Source organism: Malus domestica, chromosome 17, assembly GCF_042453785.1.
Source record: "Malus domestica chromosome 17, GDT2T_hap1".
NCBI classification, from domain to species: domain Eukaryota; kingdom Viridiplantae; phylum Streptophyta; class Magnoliopsida; order Rosales; family Rosaceae; genus Malus; species Malus domestica.
This window is the reverse complement of record NC_091677.1, coordinates 5,611,384-5,630,675: the sequence shown is the minus strand read 5'-3', so window position 1 is coordinate 5,630,675 and position 19,292 is coordinate 5,611,384. Positions and strand designations below refer to the sequence as shown.

Genomic DNA, 19,292 nt, shown 5'->3' with positions numbered 1-19,292 from the left:
AGGGGAGGGGCGAAATTCAAAAGAGTGCAATGTTCATCGAAACGGTTGCCTTCACATTAGAGAGTACAAAGTTTTGAGTCAATATTCATAACAGAAAAGAGTCTCTTTACCAAAAGTGTTGTAAGTGGTAATATCAAAGTCATGTAAGAAGCTTAAATTGGTTAGAATTAGATTCTAAAAAACGTTAGGCGCTAATCAGGCAACGGACTGGGGCCTAGCAGCTAGGCGTCTAGGCGAGATTTAGGTAGGAGCCTAGATGGATTTAAATAAATTTCTTTTATCGTAAAATAAGCATTAAGCAATATTTACATTATTTCTTAAAAAATTAATACAATAGTAATAGATAATGTGAGAGTTTAAAATAAATACGCTGGGGTCTTAAAAGGAGGGAAAAAATACATACAAGAATTATTATAAAAAAAAAAAAGAGCGAAATGGGTTAACAAATCACAAAAAAAAGGTGGGGTCAGAAGAAAAAAAAAGAACAATACTTGAATACTGACTAATCAGTAGTCAATTTACTCACTATGACAGGTGGCCTAATAACATTATAACACCTGTCTATTTAATATTTTCCCAGGATAATACTTGGGTAATCAACAGTGAGTACCCAATTTCACTGACTTCTTATGTGGAGAAACCATTTTACAACACCTGTCCTTTAAACTTTAAAGTTTCTCCAAGCACTCTTCTATTCTTTGTAACCAAACAATCGACTCTTCTTTTAAACATGTGACCAAACACACTCGGTCTTCCTTCTCCAACTCCAACAAGTCTGTCAAATACTTCCATCCCAGGGCTTATTCTTCAGCCCCAAACCTCTCTTCTCCAGAGACCCACCTCCAGTCCCTCTCTTCTCTGGGCGACCTCACCCTGAAATCCCTCTCTTCTCCGGAGACCCGCTTCTAGTCCTATTTTCTCTGGAGATTCACCTCCAGCCCTTCTCTTCCCCATTTATTTTTTTTAAAATCATTAACTGTAAAGATTATTAATCAAAAAAGCCAAAGATCAATTTTTGAAATCATCAAAATCCAATCTTCATAATCACTGTATTCATTGTCTTGGAGGAGAGGATTGGGATGAGGTCGACGGAGGAGAGAGATTGATGGGAAAATCTGGGTTGGATTTGACGTTGCGGGAGGTAGGAAGAAGGAATGGGTATGTGATTGACGGAGCAAAGTTCGACGGAAGTGAGAGGGCCGGGATTTAGGGGGGGCAGCTTTGCTGCTCTCTCTGTCTGTAATTGGTCGTAAGGGGCCTGAGAGCTGAGAGAGAGTAAAGAAGGTTGAATGGGGGACACGTTACCCCCCCCCCCCGGCACCATATATATATATATTTTTTCAAAACAGATGAAACGACGTCGTTTGGTGTCAGTTTTTAAAATTTTTTTTACCAGGACCAAAACGACGTCATTTTGGCCTGGATTTAAAAAAAGAAAAGAAAAAAGAATCTAGTTGCAGAGAACCAATTCATCCGAAGAACAGAACAGACGGAGCGGAGCTGCGGAGCGGAGGGGCTGGGTTTCCGAGAGGGGAGGGGCTGAACCTGCGCTGGGGCTGTGTTTTCCGGCGAGGGGAGTGGCGGCCGCCACTCCTCGCCCTCACATGGCTTCGCCACTGCTAATAACAGTTCCCTTAAATAATTGTTTAGTTAAAAATCAAGTGGCCGTAACTCGTAGGTTTATTAAGGTGATGGACAAGGTTCGATACCTACATAAGTTTGAAAGTTTTAAAACTTATTGGGCTTATTTCGTGTACTATTTCTCCATTAGAACTGCCTCCAAACCAACATTTGCAATTGCTAATTACTATTGGCTACATACCTAGTTGGTTTCAAGAGGCCCACTTAGCTCTCCAAAGTTGATATTAACCAAGGATTTCTATATGATTTGTATCGGTTTGGTCTAAGGGTTGTAGGTTTGTAGCCACACAACTTATTGATCGATGGATGTGTACGCATGAGCAAATTCTAAATGTTGATGAACGTTCGTGTAGTGTTTATAATTGATGAATCACGTTTTTGCAATTAATCATTTATTTATAGACGATTGCCTTTAACATCTTATTGTGAAGAAATTAAGATCGAAAAATAGTATAAAGCAGATTAGGCTTTCTCAAAAACCATCTTCCAACACATTACAACATACCGATAAGATGCTTTCTCCATACACATGGATCCTACATATTGCATAAGCATTGACATGTGATCAATACCGGTTCTAATGCTCCACACTACATAAAAACAATAACACATAAGAAAATTAAAAACTTCAATCAAGTGAAATCAAATCTAGAGGTATATTCATAACTTTTGTTCAACTCCCAGATCAATCGAATATAAAAATTGGAATGAAACAAAAGTGTTCATATAGAATATGAAATCCGAGCGACATAAAGTACACAAAACTAGTTCTAGTCGTGTAATTCTGGATTTTAGCGTATGAGATTTTATGAGGATTCACACAACTTGCACTATGCTGGTCGGGTTGATTATTGAGATCCATAAGAAGCAGAAGTTATTGTACACTTTAACTAACTCATGACCCAGTGGCGGATCCAGGAAATAATGTTTGTCTGGTATTACATTACCATCGTCAATATATATACTTGATCTGTCCATTACTTTGTATTAACGTGGTGCTATATGGTATATACTAATTTATCATATATGTGTATGGTGGTACTAATTTATCATAACCACGGTGACGTCTTCTGCAAGACTTTGTGATTGGTACATCAATGAATTTTTCATAAATGTGTATGGTGGTACTAATTTATCATATATGTGTATGGTATATACTAATTTATCATATATGTGTATGGTGGTACTAATTTATCATATATGTGTATGGTATATACTTATTTATCATATACGTGTATGGTGGTACTACTTTATCATAGACATGCCTCTTAATTATTTATGTGAATTTTTCTTTTTGCTCACCATCATAATTCCTACATTATTATCCTTCTAATACGTTCCTCTTTTCTTTCTTGAGAAATGCTACGGTGACTCTTTTAAAGTCTGACTTTCTATGGATTCTATGCTACCTCACAGCTTAACGTCACTATCAATATTATACAAAAATATAAGATGACAGAAAGTCCATAAGAAATAAACATTTTTAATAGAGTTCCCTTAACTTCTCTTATGTCTTTATTTTTATTGTGGTTGTTACATATATCTGCCATGTCATCATCAATGTTTGACTAAACATGATTAGGATGTTTTGCTAATTGACTTTAAATAGCACTCCAAAAATCTCATTTTGCACTCCAAACTTTCTATAATTAGAAAGAAAATTACACTTATGAGGAGTGTAGAATGAAATTTTTAGAGTGCTAATAACCAGTGGCGAAGCCAGGATTTCCCGAGGGGAGGGGCGAAATTCAAAAGAGTGCAATGTTCATCGAAACGGTTGCCTTCACATTAGAGAGTACAAAGTTTTGAGTCAATATTCATAACAGAAAAGAGTCTCTTTACCAAAAGTGTTGTAAGTGGTAATATCAAAGTCATGTAAGAAGCTTAAATTGGTTAGAATTAGATTCTAAAAAACGTTAGGCGCTAATCAGGCAACGGACTGGGGCCTAGCAGCTAGGCGTCTAGGCGAGATTTAGGTAGGAGCCTAGATGGATTTAAATAAATTTCTTTTATCGTAAAATAAGCATTAAGCAATATTTACATTATTTCTTAAAAAATTAATACAATAGTAATAGATAATGTGAGAGTTTAAAATAAATACGCTGGGGTCTTAAAAGGAGGGAAAAAATACATACAAGAATTATTATAAAAAAAAAAAAGAGCGAAATGGGTTAACAAATCACAAAAAAAAGGTGGGGTCAGAAGAAAAAAAAAGAACAATACTTGAATACTGACTAATCAGTAGTCAATTTACTCACTATGACAGGTGGCCTAATAACATTATAACACCTGTCTATTTAATATTTTCCCAGGATAATACTTGGGTAATCAACAGTGAGTACCCAATTTCACTGACTTCTTATGTGGAGAAACCATTTTACAACACCTGTCCTTTAAACTTTAAAGTTTCTCCAAGCACTCTTCTATTCTTTGTAACCAAACAATCGACTCTTCTTTTAAACATGTGACCAAACACACTCGGTCTTCCTTCTCCAACTCCAACAAGTCTGTCAAATACTTCCATCCCAGGGCTTATTCTTCAGCCCCAAACCTCTCTTCTCCAGAGACCCACCTCCAGTCCCTCTCTTCTCTGGGCGACCTCACCCTGAAATCCCTCTCTTCTCCGGAGACCCGCTTCTAGTCCTATTTTCTCTGGAGATTCACCTCCAGCCCTTCTCTTCCCCATTTATTTTTTTTAAAATCATTAACTGTAAAGATTATTAATCAAAAAAGCCAAAGATCAATTTTTGAAATCATCAAAATCCAATCTTCATAATCACTGTATTCATTGTCTTGGAGGAGAGGATTGGGATGAGGTCGACGGAGGAGAGAGATTGATGGGAAAATCTGGGTTGGATTTGACGTTGCGGGAGGTAGGAAGAAGGAATGGGTATGTGATTGACGGAGCAAAGTTCGACGGAAGTGAGAGGGCCGGGATTTAGGGGGGGCAGCTTTGCTGCTCTCTCTGTCTGTAATTGGTCGTAAGGGGCCTGAGAGCTGAGAGAGAGTAAAGAAGGTTGAATGGGGGACACGTTACCCCCCCCCCCCGGCACCATATATATATATATTTTTTCAAAACAGATGAAACGACGTCGTTTGGTGTCAGTTTTTAAAATTTTTTTTACCAGGACCAAAACGACGTCATTTTGGCCTGGATTTAAAAAAAGAAAAGAAAAAAGAATCTAGTTGCAGAGAACCAATTCATCCGAAGAACAGAACAGACGGAGCGGAGCTGCGGAGCGGAGGGGCTGGGTTTCCGAGAGGGGAGGGGCTGAACCTGCGCTGGGGCTGTGTTTTCCGGCGAGGGGAGTGGCGGCCGCCACTCCTCGCCCTCACATGGCTTCGCCACTGCTAATAACAGTTCCCTTAAATAATTGTTTAGTTAAAAATCAAGTGGCCGTAACTCGTAGGTTTATTAAGGTGATGGACAAGGTTCGATACCTACATAAGTTTGAAAGTTTTAAAACTTATTGGGCTTATTTCGTGTACTATTTCTCCATTAGAACTGCCTCCAAACCAACATTTGCAATTGCTAATTACTATTGGCTACATACCTAGTTGGTTTCAAGAGGCCCACTTAGCTCTCCAAAGTTGATATTAACCAAGGATTTCTATATGATTTGTATCGGTTTGGTCTAAGGGTTGTAGGTTTGTAGCCACACAACTTATTGATCGATGGATGTGTACGCATGAGCAAATTCTAAATGTTGATGAACGTTCGTGTAGTGTTTATAATTGATGAATCACGTTTTTGCAATTAATCATTTATTTATAGACGATTGCCTTTAACATCTTATTGTGAAGAAATTAAGATCGAAAAATAGTATAAAGCAGATTAGGCTTTCTCAAAAACCATCTTCCAACACATTACAACATACCGATAAGATGCTTTCTCCATACACATGGATCCTACATATTGCATAAGCATTGACATGTGATCAATACCGGTTCTAATGCTCCACACTACATAAAAACAATAACACATAAGAAAATTAAAAACTTCAATCAAGTGAAATCAAATCTAGAGGTATATTCATAACTTTTGTTCAACTCCCAGATCAATCGAATATAAAAATTGGAATGAAACAAAAGTGTTCATATAGAATATGAAATCCGAGCGACATAAAGTACACAAAACTAGTTCTAGTCGTGTAATTCTGGATTTTAGCGTATGAGATTTTATGAGGATTCACACAACTTGCACTATGCTGGTCGGGTTGATTATTGAGATCCATAAGAAGCAGAAGTTATTGTACACTTTAACTAACTCATGACCCAGTGGCGGATCCAGGAAATAATGTTTGGGGGGTCAATAAGGATAGCGCGCGCAGCGCGAAATTTTTTTTTAACAGAAATGGCATGCATATCGTCATTTCATCGGGTCTTGGTAGGATAGCGCGAATTATATTCAATTTTAAACGAATGTGATTAAAAAAAATTACAATAATTATATTCATATCGTTATTTATATTCAATTTTAAATAAAAAAATTACAATAATTTCTATCTGCACGAATTATAATAAACGAATGTGATTAAAAAAAATCTTCAGAATCCTCACAAAGAAAATCCGACCAGAATTGTCTCTTCTTCTTGCCAGCAACCAAATGGCAAAGGTGCATTGCAAAAGGCAAAATGCCAAAGGTAAAACGAAATGTTTACTTGAATGAGATTGGGACCCACTTAATAATTTACTCTCTCCTTTTTATTAAAATCTCTAAATTGCTTGGGAATTGATCAAAAACCAATCACATGGAGTCTAAAGGATGTCCAATCATATGAGAAAAGCAGTCGGGAGTGCTTTTAAAACTTTTTTTATTGGCTTGGCTCAAAACGGTGTGTTTGGCCAAGTCATTTTAAAACAGGTCGTCTTCTTTCTCATTCTGCAACAGAAGGAGCAGTGCATCGGCAGCCATGGCTGCTGTTCTCCGTTCCTTCTTCTTCAACCTGCAACCGAAGTCTTTTTCTTCTTTCAGACATTTCATCGAACACGTGGTGTGCAGCTCCAAGAGGTCGCACCAGCAGCTCCAAGGGACCTCTAAGGTTATTTCCATGGCTTCCAAGGGGTCGTGCGACCCCATTGACCCCACTGTGGCTCGGCCTCTGTCATGACCTATATGATAACATCTACCGTTTGATAATTGATATTAATTTCCATGGCGGAAAAAAAGGGTAGTGTTATCCAATGTTCTAAAAATCTCTATTTAGTGCCGCTTAAGTTGTTTTTAGGTGCTAGGTTGCTGACCACTATTCCGATTAATCTCTAGACCTGTTAAGCGTTCTCGTAGCCCACCTAGGTGCCCTCCTAACCTGTTTAGACCTACCTAGGTGCTCACTTAGAACAACCTAGATACCCATTTAGACTTGCTTAGGTGCCCGCCTAGCCCATCTAGGCACCCTTCTAATCCACTTAGACTCGCTTAAGTACCCACCTAAGTTGCGAATCTCACTTAGACATATAATAGAAAGCTTTTTGTTTTTCATTTTATTTTTTCAATCAATTGTAAGAGACTTGTTTGATACTTGGATGAACACTCACTATATATTTGTTCCTCATGTTTTCAATATGTTCTAATACTTTATAATCTATATGTCATTCTATTTTTCAATTTTTGTATCCCAATACAATGATGTATTTTTTTTTAAATATAAGTAGATATTTATTTATATGTTATATAAGAAATTTAATTAAAATTAAAGAAACCGTCTAAGCCCCCACCTAGAAGCCTAGGCTAGGTCCCTGTCCGCCGCCTGACTAATGTCTTTTAGAACCTTGGTGCTATCCACACACATATTTTCACCTTTCACACATCTTTCTCAATTTTCGTTCGTCAAATCAAATGAATTGAAAAATATCAATGATTAAAAAATTAACAAAATTATGTGAGAGATAAAAAATAATGTGTGGATAATATTTTTCGAAAATACTCGTGCCTTTTTTTATATATGCAATGCAATCATCCCATATCAACTCCCAAGATAATATGGTGATTTTCAAGGGAATTTAAACGTAAAAAGCAACCCTAGGAAAAAATGGCTTCGTTTGGTCCTTGTTTATGAGAAAGAAAGATAGATATGCATGGCTAATGCCTCTCTGCATTACGTGGTTACATGGCTATCTCAAAATTTGAGGTCCCCTTGGCACTGCATGTCACGTCCCAGTCTCGATTTCGTCGTAGCACGATATTGTCAACTTTGGGTCTCGATCACACCTTCACAGTTTTATTTCTGGGAACTCACACGAGAACTTTCCAGGGGGTCACCCATCCTGAAAATGTTTTCGGCCCGAACTCGCCTAACTTCAGAGTTCCAATAGAATCCGAAGCCAGTGAGTCCCCAAAAGGCCTCGTGCTATATGAAGATGGACATGTACATATAAGGCACATCACCCCCTCTCCGTTGGTCGATATGAGATGTTACACTGCATGTCAACCTCTAACTAGGTATATACGAACGAGGATCCTCTTCGGATCCTCTTTGTAAGGATCTCGGGAATTCTCAAATCGTGTCCGTTTATCGTATATTGTGCAATCAGTTTTTGTCAAGTAATGTTCATGTTTAATTTTAAATAAAAATAATTTTTGACTGCACGATATACGAGGAACAAACACGATTTGAAAATTCTCAAAATATTCACAAAAAGAATCCGAAGAAGAACCTCGTTCGGTATATACACCATCCATCACTAATAAAACAATATAATAATTAGCTTAATTTAAATATTGGATTTAAGGAATGTACCACCTCACACTCTTGTCATTATCCTACAGTCCCATTTTGCTTAGAGACAATATATATAGCTAGTACTGTATCTTATTCTTTAAGGACAAATCTAAACCACTCCCTTTAATTCGTGTTGTTTGGCCAACAAAATATCTTCTATTTTTTTATATAACAGTAATAATAAAGGCACAAACTTTTTTTTATCAAGTTTATTTATCAAATAATGTGTTTGTACACTCATGAGAGTGTTATACTCGTTACAAATCGATGAAATTCGGAGTGAGGCCTTGGATTGAATAAACACATTATTCTGAGGGACAGTAATATGATGACAGTTAAATTGGTCAAGTTGACCTTAATTTTTGTTTCAGAACTCTTTTTGTTTGAGAATCCCTTAAATTAATTCAGGATGCCGTTGTCTAAATTTGTATATTCGTTTTGTGTAAAAAAATAAAGTTCGGAGAAGAAATTTGATATGTGTGTAGAGTTATTCATTTCATAATTCTCTTTCCTTTTTTTGAAGGATAACTATTATTTAACACTTTAAAAGTTTAATTATGCACTTCTTACAACTATATTTTTCTTTTTAATTATAAAAAAAATTAGAATATAAAATGAAATTTTTGGAGTATCACCGATAAATTCATTTTGGAATGAAACCCTGCGCCTCAAATTACATAGAGCACAATAGTAATAGATTAAGAATAAATTCTGCATGTTTGAAAAAGGATTAAGATTGTAAACTTGTGGCTGCTTTTATGGCCTTATCTTGCTACCAATAATTGGTAATTGATAAAGCTAAAGTATAATAGTAAAACTACTAGCAAATCCAATTTGTTTCAATTTGTTTCTTGGAAGATTCATATTTTCCCTTCTATGATTTATGCCACCTTCGAGCATATGTTATATGTAAAACTAAATTGAGAAATACTAAGAAGAGTTTCTTAAAGTGAGATTCTTCATGAACTATTTGTCACTTCATATTTTAATGTTAATTTTCGTACTAATATTATAAAATATTGTGTAAAAAACATGATATGATAAAAAATCCATAAAGAGTCTCACTTTTAATAAATTATCATTTCTCAACGAATTTAATAGGAAAGTCAGAATTTAGTTGCCTAGCTTCAATCTTTATATTATAAAGACTGAAAAGAACACAACAACAAAAATAAGTACAAAATATAAATATATACAACTTCCTTACAAAATAAGAAAACGAAAAGAGAAACGACCCCTCGGGATTACAGAGAACCAAGTTGTTCTTGTAAACATTTTAAAGTGAATCCAATTAAGCTTAAACGTCCCCAAAAATGAAATAAACAATATAAAGTTTAGAAACCAAGTAAACATATTTAAATACCAACCGAAAAGTGGAAAAGAATTTATGTATCGATCAAATTGTACGTAACATTGCAATATAAGATAGTTGTACACAAATATACAACCAATTGTATACATACGAGTAATTAGCTTGATGCGAAAGTATGATGTTCATATGTTATAATGTGAGTAGATATTTGTTGTACTATCCATTCATGTTATAAGACATAAATGGATTATATCACGTGACCGTATTTGAGTACCACATGATAATTTTTCCGTATCTACTAAGATTATATCCAAAAGGTAGGCCCTACTTTGAGATAAGTCAGGAGCGGTATAAACTATAAACACTTAAGGTTCGTAAGTTTTGCGTGGTAAGCCTTCCAAGTACTCTATAAACGATATTACGCTGTGTGTCTTCCAACCGTTTTGATTCATTCATATTTTCTCTCTCACTTGGTTCTTTCCAAACTCCCTCCATGAAAACTCTCTTCTTCAACTCCTCTCTTTGGTAGGTCTCTCTAACTTTCTCCCAAGGCCTCAAACTTTCCTTTAAATTTTCACCCTCAAGTCTCAACCTCTCAAGCTCTTCCTTTGCCAGAAAAAAAAAACAGGTCTCCGTATTTCGATTTCGATTCCCTAGTTTTGCTGGGTTCTAGCCGGAATTGGGTTCGAAATCTGCAGGTTTAGCCGAGACATGGTGATGTTGGGATTGGAGAGGTTGGTGGTGAACTTGAAATCCAAGTTGAGGTCTTTGAAGGTGAATAAGAAGCCTTACGACAAGATCGAAAAGAGTGAGAGCATGAGAGTTGAAATCAGGAGCAAGAAGGCCAGAAAGCTCATTGAAAAGACTATGAAAGTTGCAGATTCTCCCAAGTCCAAAACTTTTGCTTTTTGATTGTATATGTTTTAGACATAAAAAAATACCAAAGCTAATGATTTCCTCCTTGTGTTGGGTAACTTACCCTCTTCGTTCAATAGAATAAAAGGTGATGAATTTGGGGTCTTCTCTTCTTAGTTCTTACAGTATATCTCTCTCTTCCTCACTCCTCACTCCTCACACACACACACACACAATCACTCACAACCATATACACAATATTGCCATATCAAGAATACAAGGTGTGAATTTTACCAAGATTACAATTTTTGGAGAGAGGTTGTTCATTGCCCTCTATTTTGTTCTTTTCCTTTCTGTATATGTCTTAAGCAACTAAGCATTGTTTGGTTATTGATTATAGATATCAAAAAGTCTTTATTACTTATTAATAGACAATTGATTGATTATAGATGTCAAAAAGTCTTTATTACTTATTAATAGACAATTGGATAATACTTGCATTCTCTCCTTAGGCGATGAGCTCATTCTCTCCACTTGCAAATAACGTATCTTCATTGTAAAAACTTTATAATCGGAATCATTCAATCTCTTAATCTCCCTTTGAAGATCATCCATTAAAAAAAATTCATTTGAATTGAAGATTTTTTAGTCATCCAAATGTATCAGATAAATCAACGGTTTGTCATAAATATGCTACTTGATACTTACATTGCTGATTTATTTTGATACATTTAGATGACTAAACAATTTCAAAGTCGAATAGTTTTTTGTAAACAGGATCTTCAAATAAAGATTAAGAGATTAAACAGTTCCGATTATAAAATTTTCACAATATAAATATGTTATTTGCAAGTGCGAGAATGAGCTCATCCCCCTAAAAGAGGAAGGGGGCAGGAGGAATGCAAGTATTATCCTAGACAATTATTTTTTTTCTTTTTCTGGTGGGTAATTAAGTCTCCAATTTAAGTTTCTCTTTCCCTTTCTATGGATTCAGTAACAAACACTGAACCTAGATCGGTACTGTGAGTGACAAAGTGCAACATGGATGAAGCTAAAATATTTAGTCAACTTGCTTACACCCAAATCTATCAGTTTTCATGAAAAACAATAAATAAAAGTAAAAATTCATGTCAAAATCAGCATGGTTTTTAATTTATCCCTTCTAAATTTCAATTGTGGGATGATGTAGGAAAGGGTAGTTAAAATTGAGCAATTTCCTTCCATGCATTTTGTAAGGGCATTTTTTAGAGTAACGTTACACTTACCATCTACTTGTATCATCATTTGTACCATCTTTCTAATAGAGGTAGCACCCACTAACACACGTGAGTCTCGTCTCTATTAGAGAGATGATACAGATAATGATATAAATAGATAATAAAAATAGCATTTTTGCTTTTTTTATCCTCATGCATTATGTGCATCTTCTTCTACAACCCACTACTATATATGGATTACAAATCCTCTCTGGATCTAAAAAAAGGGAACCTAAGAATCAAATGATTCGGGTCGTTAAAATTTGATCCAACGGCTACAAACAGGGGAACCCTCTAAAAGTTATAATAATTGTAGTTGTTTGATCAAATTTCATCGGTCCGGATCATTTGATCCTTAAGCTTCGTTTCTTTAGATCCGGAGATGATTTGTACTCCTATATATGTGCACTACACAACACAATGCGGAAGAAATGCCATGTTATTACATCACCTCCAACATGGAGCCACATGATAAAAAGCATTGGTGATTGGTTAAGTTTGGGTAATTTTGTTCATTCTCTTTTCTACATATATAAGTTGTTGTGATTAAGATTAAGAAGAACACAACAGAATTAGGTCGCGGAATGAGACGAATGATAGAAGACAAAGAGACCGAAAGTAAAAGTGGTCTTGGCGTGGCAAATTGTTTGCCTATGAAAAATGAAGGTTTTAATTAATTTGATGGGCGACATCATGCACTGTACAATTTCAATGGCGCCCAACATTATTATTCTTTGAAGATCAACTCCACATTATTTTTTCCAAAAATATGATTTTTATTATATTTTTCATACCATATTTGTATCACATTTTTGAAAAGTTACTTGATATTTTCAATGACGCCTTTCTAAAAAATAATACTCCTACCACATTTTTTCATACCACATTTGTATCATACGTTTAATAGAAATAGAACTCACATGTGCTGGTGAACCCTATCTCTATTAGATAAGTAGTACAAATATGATAAAAAACAAAAATAATATTCTTACCATCTATATTGTAGCATCTCTCTAATAGTGACAGAACCCATCTATTTTGTATCATCTCTCTAACAGTGATATAACTCATGTGTGTTGGTGAGTCCTACCTCTATTAGAGAGATGATACAAATGAAGGTACAAATAAATGGTAAATACAGTACTACTCTATACAAAATAGTCTTTTTAGCCAAAATGATCCCTGAGATTTGCATAACGCATCACTTTGGTCCCTGAGATTTAAAATCAATAGAAGTGGTCCATGAGATTGTCCATCATCTATCATTTTGGTCATTCTGTTAAAAAACTCCGTTAAGTTGAGGATATTTTTGTCAAATCAAATTCTCCACATGATTTTTCACCGTTTTCTCACATTTCTCTCAAAAAAAAATACTCCTATGTTGCTAATTTTGACAGTGAAATCAACTCTTCAACTATTATTAAAAACAATTTGACGTCAAACTCAAGTAAATCATCGCAAACGGTACTTGATCTTTTCCCTTTCGTTAATTTTTGGAAAAAAATTGTACAGTATGCACACTTGAATATAATGAAATGGATGGTTCAAAGATTCCTTACTGATTTCTGATTTTCAATCTTAGTTTTACACCAAACGAATCTCTGTCACCCAAAGCCCCAATTCAAAAACCCTAATCACTTTTTCCTTTTTCTTTGTGACTGCCAAGGACGAATTGACGAGAGACATGAGGACTATGGTAGAAAAGACGAGAGAGATAAGTAAAAAAGGGTGAAAAAACAAGTGGAGAATTTGATATTACAAAAATACCCTCAAGCTTAACGGAGTTTTTTAACGGAATGACCAAAATGATGGATGATGGACAACCTCAGGGACTACTTTTATCGATTTTAAATCTCATAGACTAAAGTGATAGTTATGCAAATCCCAAAAACCATTTTGACTAAAAAGCCTACAAAATATAATAAGTGTAGCATTACCCTTATTTTCTCACTAAGTATAGGGCAAATGTTGTCCACACAAAATATTACAGAGAGATAGGCTCTAAAAAGATTTTCTTCTTTTTTTTTTCCTAATAGGTGAATGAATGAATCATAGGTGATATTGGACCACATATAAATGTGAAACACATGAATATTCATGACAAATTCACACGACTCAAACATCATGAATGTTGTTTTCTCCCACAATAAATTTCTGGCAAATGACAAAAACACATGAATATTCCTGACAAACGTGAGATTTCATTTGATATTCCACAAACGCGAGGTTTCTGTCTTCAAACATCAAACGAACACGGATAACATTGACTAGACAACCTCTAAGAAGAAGCAGAGCTTTAAAGAAAAATACAATACACATTGAATATGCTTTGAGGTGCAGTTAACAATTTGCAGTGTTAACAATAAATTTTTATGTGGGGTGTATTAAATAATACATGAGGTGCTACCTTTTGCTTTTCTTTCATGTTTTTTTGGCCATTGAAGGTGTTAAAAATAAAATAGAAAAATTAGCGTCGCTTTTCTGACAACGGTTAATGTCAATTAAAAACACATTAAAATTCAAACTATGAAAAGATAAAAAGATTTTATCGCCTATCGACAGTTAATGTCGAATGCTCGGCGAAAGAGTATAGACTATTAGAATTGTAGATATAAAGAACAACACTCGCTACCAATTCTGATGACTTTTTAAGCCCCCTGTGAAAATACTAGGTCACAAGCACAACATCAGCATTTTCATAACTCGTTAAGGTTTGAGGCCTTCTTGATGTTTTATATTTTCGGAGATGCATATCAATAGCTGTGAAGGTAGAGCCGTCGGAGGTCCTTGCAGTGAATGCATGTCCAGGGAAACAAAGGAGGGTCCAGGCAGAAGTTATGGATGCACCGAATGCAGCAGACGTCACAACTGAACAGAAGATCTACAGGTTCCCGCTGACGACATACAGAACAAGCAGTTGCTGATATGGACTGTTTATCACCAGAAGAGAATAAAAAGAAAAGGCTCGATTAAGCACCCAGACAACCAAATCAGCAAAAGATTTAATCATACAATGACGAGAGCGAACACTTGAAAAGTTTTAGCAAGAGTAAGCAGTGGAAGAGTAAATGCAAAAGAGCTCTAAAGGCAAACAATTGCACATACATTTCTTTGACAATCCAAGCAGGTCTTGCACACCCCACACATTTCCAGATTATCCAGATAGAATTTCTAATTTGGAGACACATAATGTTTGCACAGCTATCGGAAATGTAAGGAATGACTTTTCTTTCAACTTCAAGAGGAGACATGTCCAAACAGAGGAGAAAGAAAATTTTAAGTAAGTTGGGAGATAGATATTGTCATTTGGTAAGGTAGAAAATTAAGATCTTATGAACTTTCCAGATCCTTGTAATCTTTTCCTTTGATTTTTCATGTCAACATGATCGTACTAGTGTGTTTTTGCACTCTTCGTCCATGTTTAAATTAAGATAGCTTAAAATCCTCAAAGCATGTTATTATAAAAATGCATCATAAACGCCTTTTCATTTCAGTCAAAAACATCAGTTCATTTAAAACAAAAATAGGCCAAAAGGCAGATTACAAAGATCCATTTACAAACATTGATCTCTTAAAAATGCCTGATATTGAAGAATGGAGAATGAATTCTTCTGGAAAGGCATTAAATTGAACAGATTGAAATCTCATACACAAATAAGCATTGTAGGCAGGCCTAAAATGTGCACTTTACAACTAGCACTCAGACAATGTCCAATATAAAGTTTTAACAGTAAAACAATGAGGTTTACATACCGGAGCAGAAAAATTGGGTGGTCCTCGGTAAGTAGGCACTGGTATGTCCATTTTTGGGGCAGATGGAATGGTTTGGGAGTATATTTTCTGATCAATCATGTCTGCATCATCAACCTTGGTAATGCAGGTAAAACTAGCCTTGCATAAAGGGCAAGTTGAATTCTTTCTCCTTGAACTCTGCCACACACCATAAACAACTTATGAATTCGGTGTCCTCAAATAATATCAATAAAGAAGAGAAAAACACTAAATCAAGGCGAGTTCATGGGAAGGTCGACAATCTTTGAAACCAGAATAAAGAAAAGTATTTCAATTTGGGTAAACGCAGAGAATATTTAAAACTTTTGAACAATCAGAAATTATACAATTGTTAGTGAACAAGAATACGTACCATATGACCAGCCCAGTTTTCAATGCATGAATAACAGAATCGATGACCACATGGCAAAATTCCTCGAATTGAACTATATTCTGTCCAGCATATTACACATGATAACTCCATCGAAGGAATTTTGGTGGCAGCTTCAGTCTCAAATCTGCCTTCACATTCCTCTTTTGAGTTCTCAACTTCAAACCATTCATCTTGGGGAGTTTCCTCCAGAGCAGTGGGTTCATCCTCAACTGAAATATTTGGATGCTTGGAAGAAGATGGGTGATTCCGATCAGCCTCCTCAACACCTTTCAGACCATTTCTGATTCTTCTTCCAATATACAACCCATTATCAGTATCTCTTTCAGTTTCCAGTATATTATCATTTCTTTCTTCATCTGAATGGTCAGAAAGGACTGTGATTACATCATTACGTGTACTCTGAAATCTGATTGGGTGGCACTCTTGATCAGACTCTGAGAGTTCTGATTCGACCATACGTCTACCAATATTACTTTTTATAAGCTTCCTCCCTTTACGTGAAGTTTCAGCCATGCTGCTTTCCTTACCACTGAAAATGTTTCTTTTAGCTCTCACCAAATGGGTGGAAGACTCTTGAACCTTCTCCTACGAGAACAAGACACAATGACGTTAAGATTGCATCATGGCAGCGATTAATCACAATTATCTGATATTGAAAATTGAAACGCTTATGGAACATTACTTAGAAAAGTGAAGCTTAATTTTCTATATACAAAAAACTTATCCACAAACATATACAAGGGAAGACCACCAGAGGCAAAAGAACGGAAAAATAAAAGTAAAAAAAGGGACGTAAAAATTCAGTTGAATCAATTACCTCCCTTCTAAGTGATCTAGTTAGAGGAGGATCTTCAAGACAGTGCCTGCTACTTGATCGCAGTTCTTGCTTCGAATTCCTTCCAACATGTTTCTGCTTTGCCTTATGAGAACTGCTGTTTTCTTTAAACGCAGGAAACAAATTCTACAGAGAATTCACATAGAAAAAGCACAGTCAGATCCTCCATGTCTGTCAAACTGAGAAAAACTGAAATGCTTCAACAAAGGAATTCTGCGGCAAACATGCAAGACAACATTATCATATAATAAGAGTAAGTGTGAGGGATAAAGACAGATTTTTACAGAAGCTACCTCATCCAAAAGACGTGATTCAGCCAAAAGATGACGGCGAGAAGCTCCAGACTGCGAATCAATAATTTTTACCGAGTCATTATAACCATTTGATTTGTCCGAAAGCGCATTCCATTTTTTCGATGATTCACCCACTGTAACAACAGGTGGAGGTTGTAAGAGTAAGGGTCCGACTTCCTGTCCACTGCAAATAAAAAACCCAAGAAGTGTATGTCCCTGATTACAAATCTAATTTGTAAGTCAAAAATATAAATTAGGCAGCGGCAAGCAACAAGTTGGACTAATCCGAGAGTAATACCTCAATTTATCAAACAGCTAAATCCCAGATTTAATCACCTAATTGCTAACACCTAAGAGTTCCCAAACCAAGAAATGTTGACACCTAATTAGTTCACTGAAGCTACCACGTCACCATTCAGTCTCAATTTCAAAGAAAGCAATCATTTTTACACCTTAAACTTAAAAAATACTAACAACCCAGATGTAATCTTACATATTATTATGTAAAAAAAGGGGAAGTCAAGCAATTTTTCCATACCATCTCAAAGTGTAAGGACGCTCAGGTACTCGTTTTCCTTGCTTTATGCACTCCTCAATCCACCGGTGGTTGACAACTTTCGCGTCGAACTTGTTAGCTAGTTCGTATTTCCTTCCTTCGAATTTCCAACACACCTAATCGCCAAATTTTAACAACACACCTCCATAAACACAAAATACAGTCACATTGCCTAATTAGAACAGAAAATGCATCGAAACAGGTTCGAAGAAAACCAACCAAGTGAGTGGTCGATCGAGACATCGCGCCGACATAGCTCGCACCGGCGCGAGAAATGAGCTTGATGAGGCTGAACCGCTCCGAGCCGTGGTACCCGCTTACGGTCGCGATCACGGATTCCATGCCCTGAATCGGTGACCCCATGGCCTCTGCAAATACACAAACAAACAACCACTTCAAAAACTGGGTCTTTTTAAAACGACACAGTTTCGAGCCAAATCTACCGGTTTTATAATTACTAGATCTTGACGAAGCTTCAGAAGAATCCTAATGGTATGATCATTACTAATATGCTTCGAATTAAGCTTAATTGAAGTTGAGAGTGAGAGAGAGAGAGAGAGAGAGAGAGAGATTGACCGGGAGATTGGGGGAGGCGAAGCGGGTGGCGTTGTTCTGCCATTGAAAATGATTTGGCGGGCAACTCGAAAATTTTGAAATTTCGGCAGCAGCGAAGCGTTTATGAATGCCGCGGATGACGGCCCTGCCTTTTACTTAGATGGGCCACTCAAAAGAATGGCTCCTGTCCAATAATTTATTTTGTTTTTTTCTTCAAAACAAAAATTAAAATACAAACAAATTAGTAAAAATATTACAGTCTTTTGGTATTCCTCTTTACTTGAAAGTGAGAGGTCTTTGGTTCGAATCTCGTGGACGGCGAATTTAATACCAAATTAGGCTGCCCATTGTGTGGTTTAGCCGAACCCCCTTTCTTTAGTGTAAAAATATCGATGCACTAAAAAAAATAGTAAAAGTAAAATGACCCTAATTAATAAAGGGAGGGGGAATTCAACTAAGCCACACAATGGGCAGTCTAATTTGGTATCGAATTAATTATCCACGAGATTCAAACCTAAGACCTCTCACTTACAAGTGAAGAGGAATACTACATTATTACTAGTTCATTGTAAGACTAAGTCTACCCCCTCCCCTTAGTGTAGATACTATTGTTTGTTTAAAAAAAAAAAAAGAGTATAAAATTTTAAAATGATTTATTATATTAACACTCCACATATTGTTGAATAAACCTCCGCATACTTAATACACCTCACTTTTGCTTTTTCAATTAAAAATTATCTTCATACATCCCCACATATTTCCTCTCACATCCCACATTTTAAACATATACCTTACCTTTTATGCATACACCCTACATTTTTTATACACCCCACATTCTTCAAATCTTATTGTACTTATTTTTAATTTTGGTAAAATGAATCTAGCTACCCAGCTGTTCCTAGGTTAATTACTTCTAGGATAATGATTAGTAGTAATAATTATCACTTTGAGGCTAATTACTCAAACGAATCAAAATCATTATCCTGTCAGTTTGGATGAACTTAATCTTATAAGAATAATTAATACTAGCATTTGCCTACACACTTTGTGTGTAAGAATACATTTTTTTAGAAAATGAGAAGGAGAGAGGGAGAGAGAGAAC

The 19,292-nt window shown here is 35.8% G+C and overlaps 1 protein-coding gene and 1 long non-coding RNA gene across 3 annotated transcripts; one reads left to right on the top strand and one right to left on the bottom strand.

Annotated features, from left to right (window-relative positions):
* The first annotated feature begins 10,018 nt into the window (after window positions 1-10,018).
* Window positions 10,019-10,696, top strand: LOC139193713 (uncharacterized). The gene is made up of 2 exons (XR_011578160.1): window positions 10,019-10,200; window positions 10,374-10,696. It is a non-coding gene; the product is annotated as an uncharacterized lncRNA (long non-coding RNA).
* A 3,544-nt stretch (window positions 10,697-14,240) lies between these two features.
* LOC103404692 (uncharacterized) lies at window positions 14,241-18,369 on the bottom strand. 2 transcript variants are annotated; one of them, XM_008343626.4, is made up of 8 exons: window positions 18,212-18,369; window positions 17,855-18,003; window positions 17,618-17,751; window positions 17,080-17,263; window positions 16,769-16,912; window positions 15,931-16,536; window positions 15,540-15,716; window positions 14,241-14,716 (listed from the first exon to the last, which is right to left on the bottom strand). In XM_008343626.4, exons 1-8 carry the CDS (start codon window positions 18,252-18,254, stop codon window positions 14,540-14,542), a joined length of 1,614 nt encoding a protein of 537 aa, XP_008341848.3. In that variant the 5' UTR covers window positions 18,255-18,369; the 3' UTR covers window positions 14,241-14,539. The 2 variants fall into 2 exon arrangements, with proteins under 2 accessions (XP_008341848.3, XP_070673484.1); XM_070817383.1 differs by lacking the exon at window positions 18,212-18,369 and adding an exon at window positions 18,094-18,183.
* Between the last annotated feature and the right edge of the window lie 923 nt (window positions 18,370-19,292).

Coding starts and splice junctions, on each gene's coding strand:
- LOC103404692 (XM_008343626.4), bottom strand. CDS start 18,254: ATGGCAGAACAACGCCACCCGCTTCGCCTCCCCCAATCTCCCG. Junction 17,264..17,617: donor CGTCCTTACACTTTGAGATG/GTATGGAAAAAT, acceptor TTTTATTTGCAG/TGGACAGGAAGTCGGACCCT. Junction 16,537..16,768: donor CTAGATCACTTAGAAGGGAG/GTAATTGATTCA, acceptor TTGTTCTCGTAG/GAGAAGGTTCAAGAGTCTTC.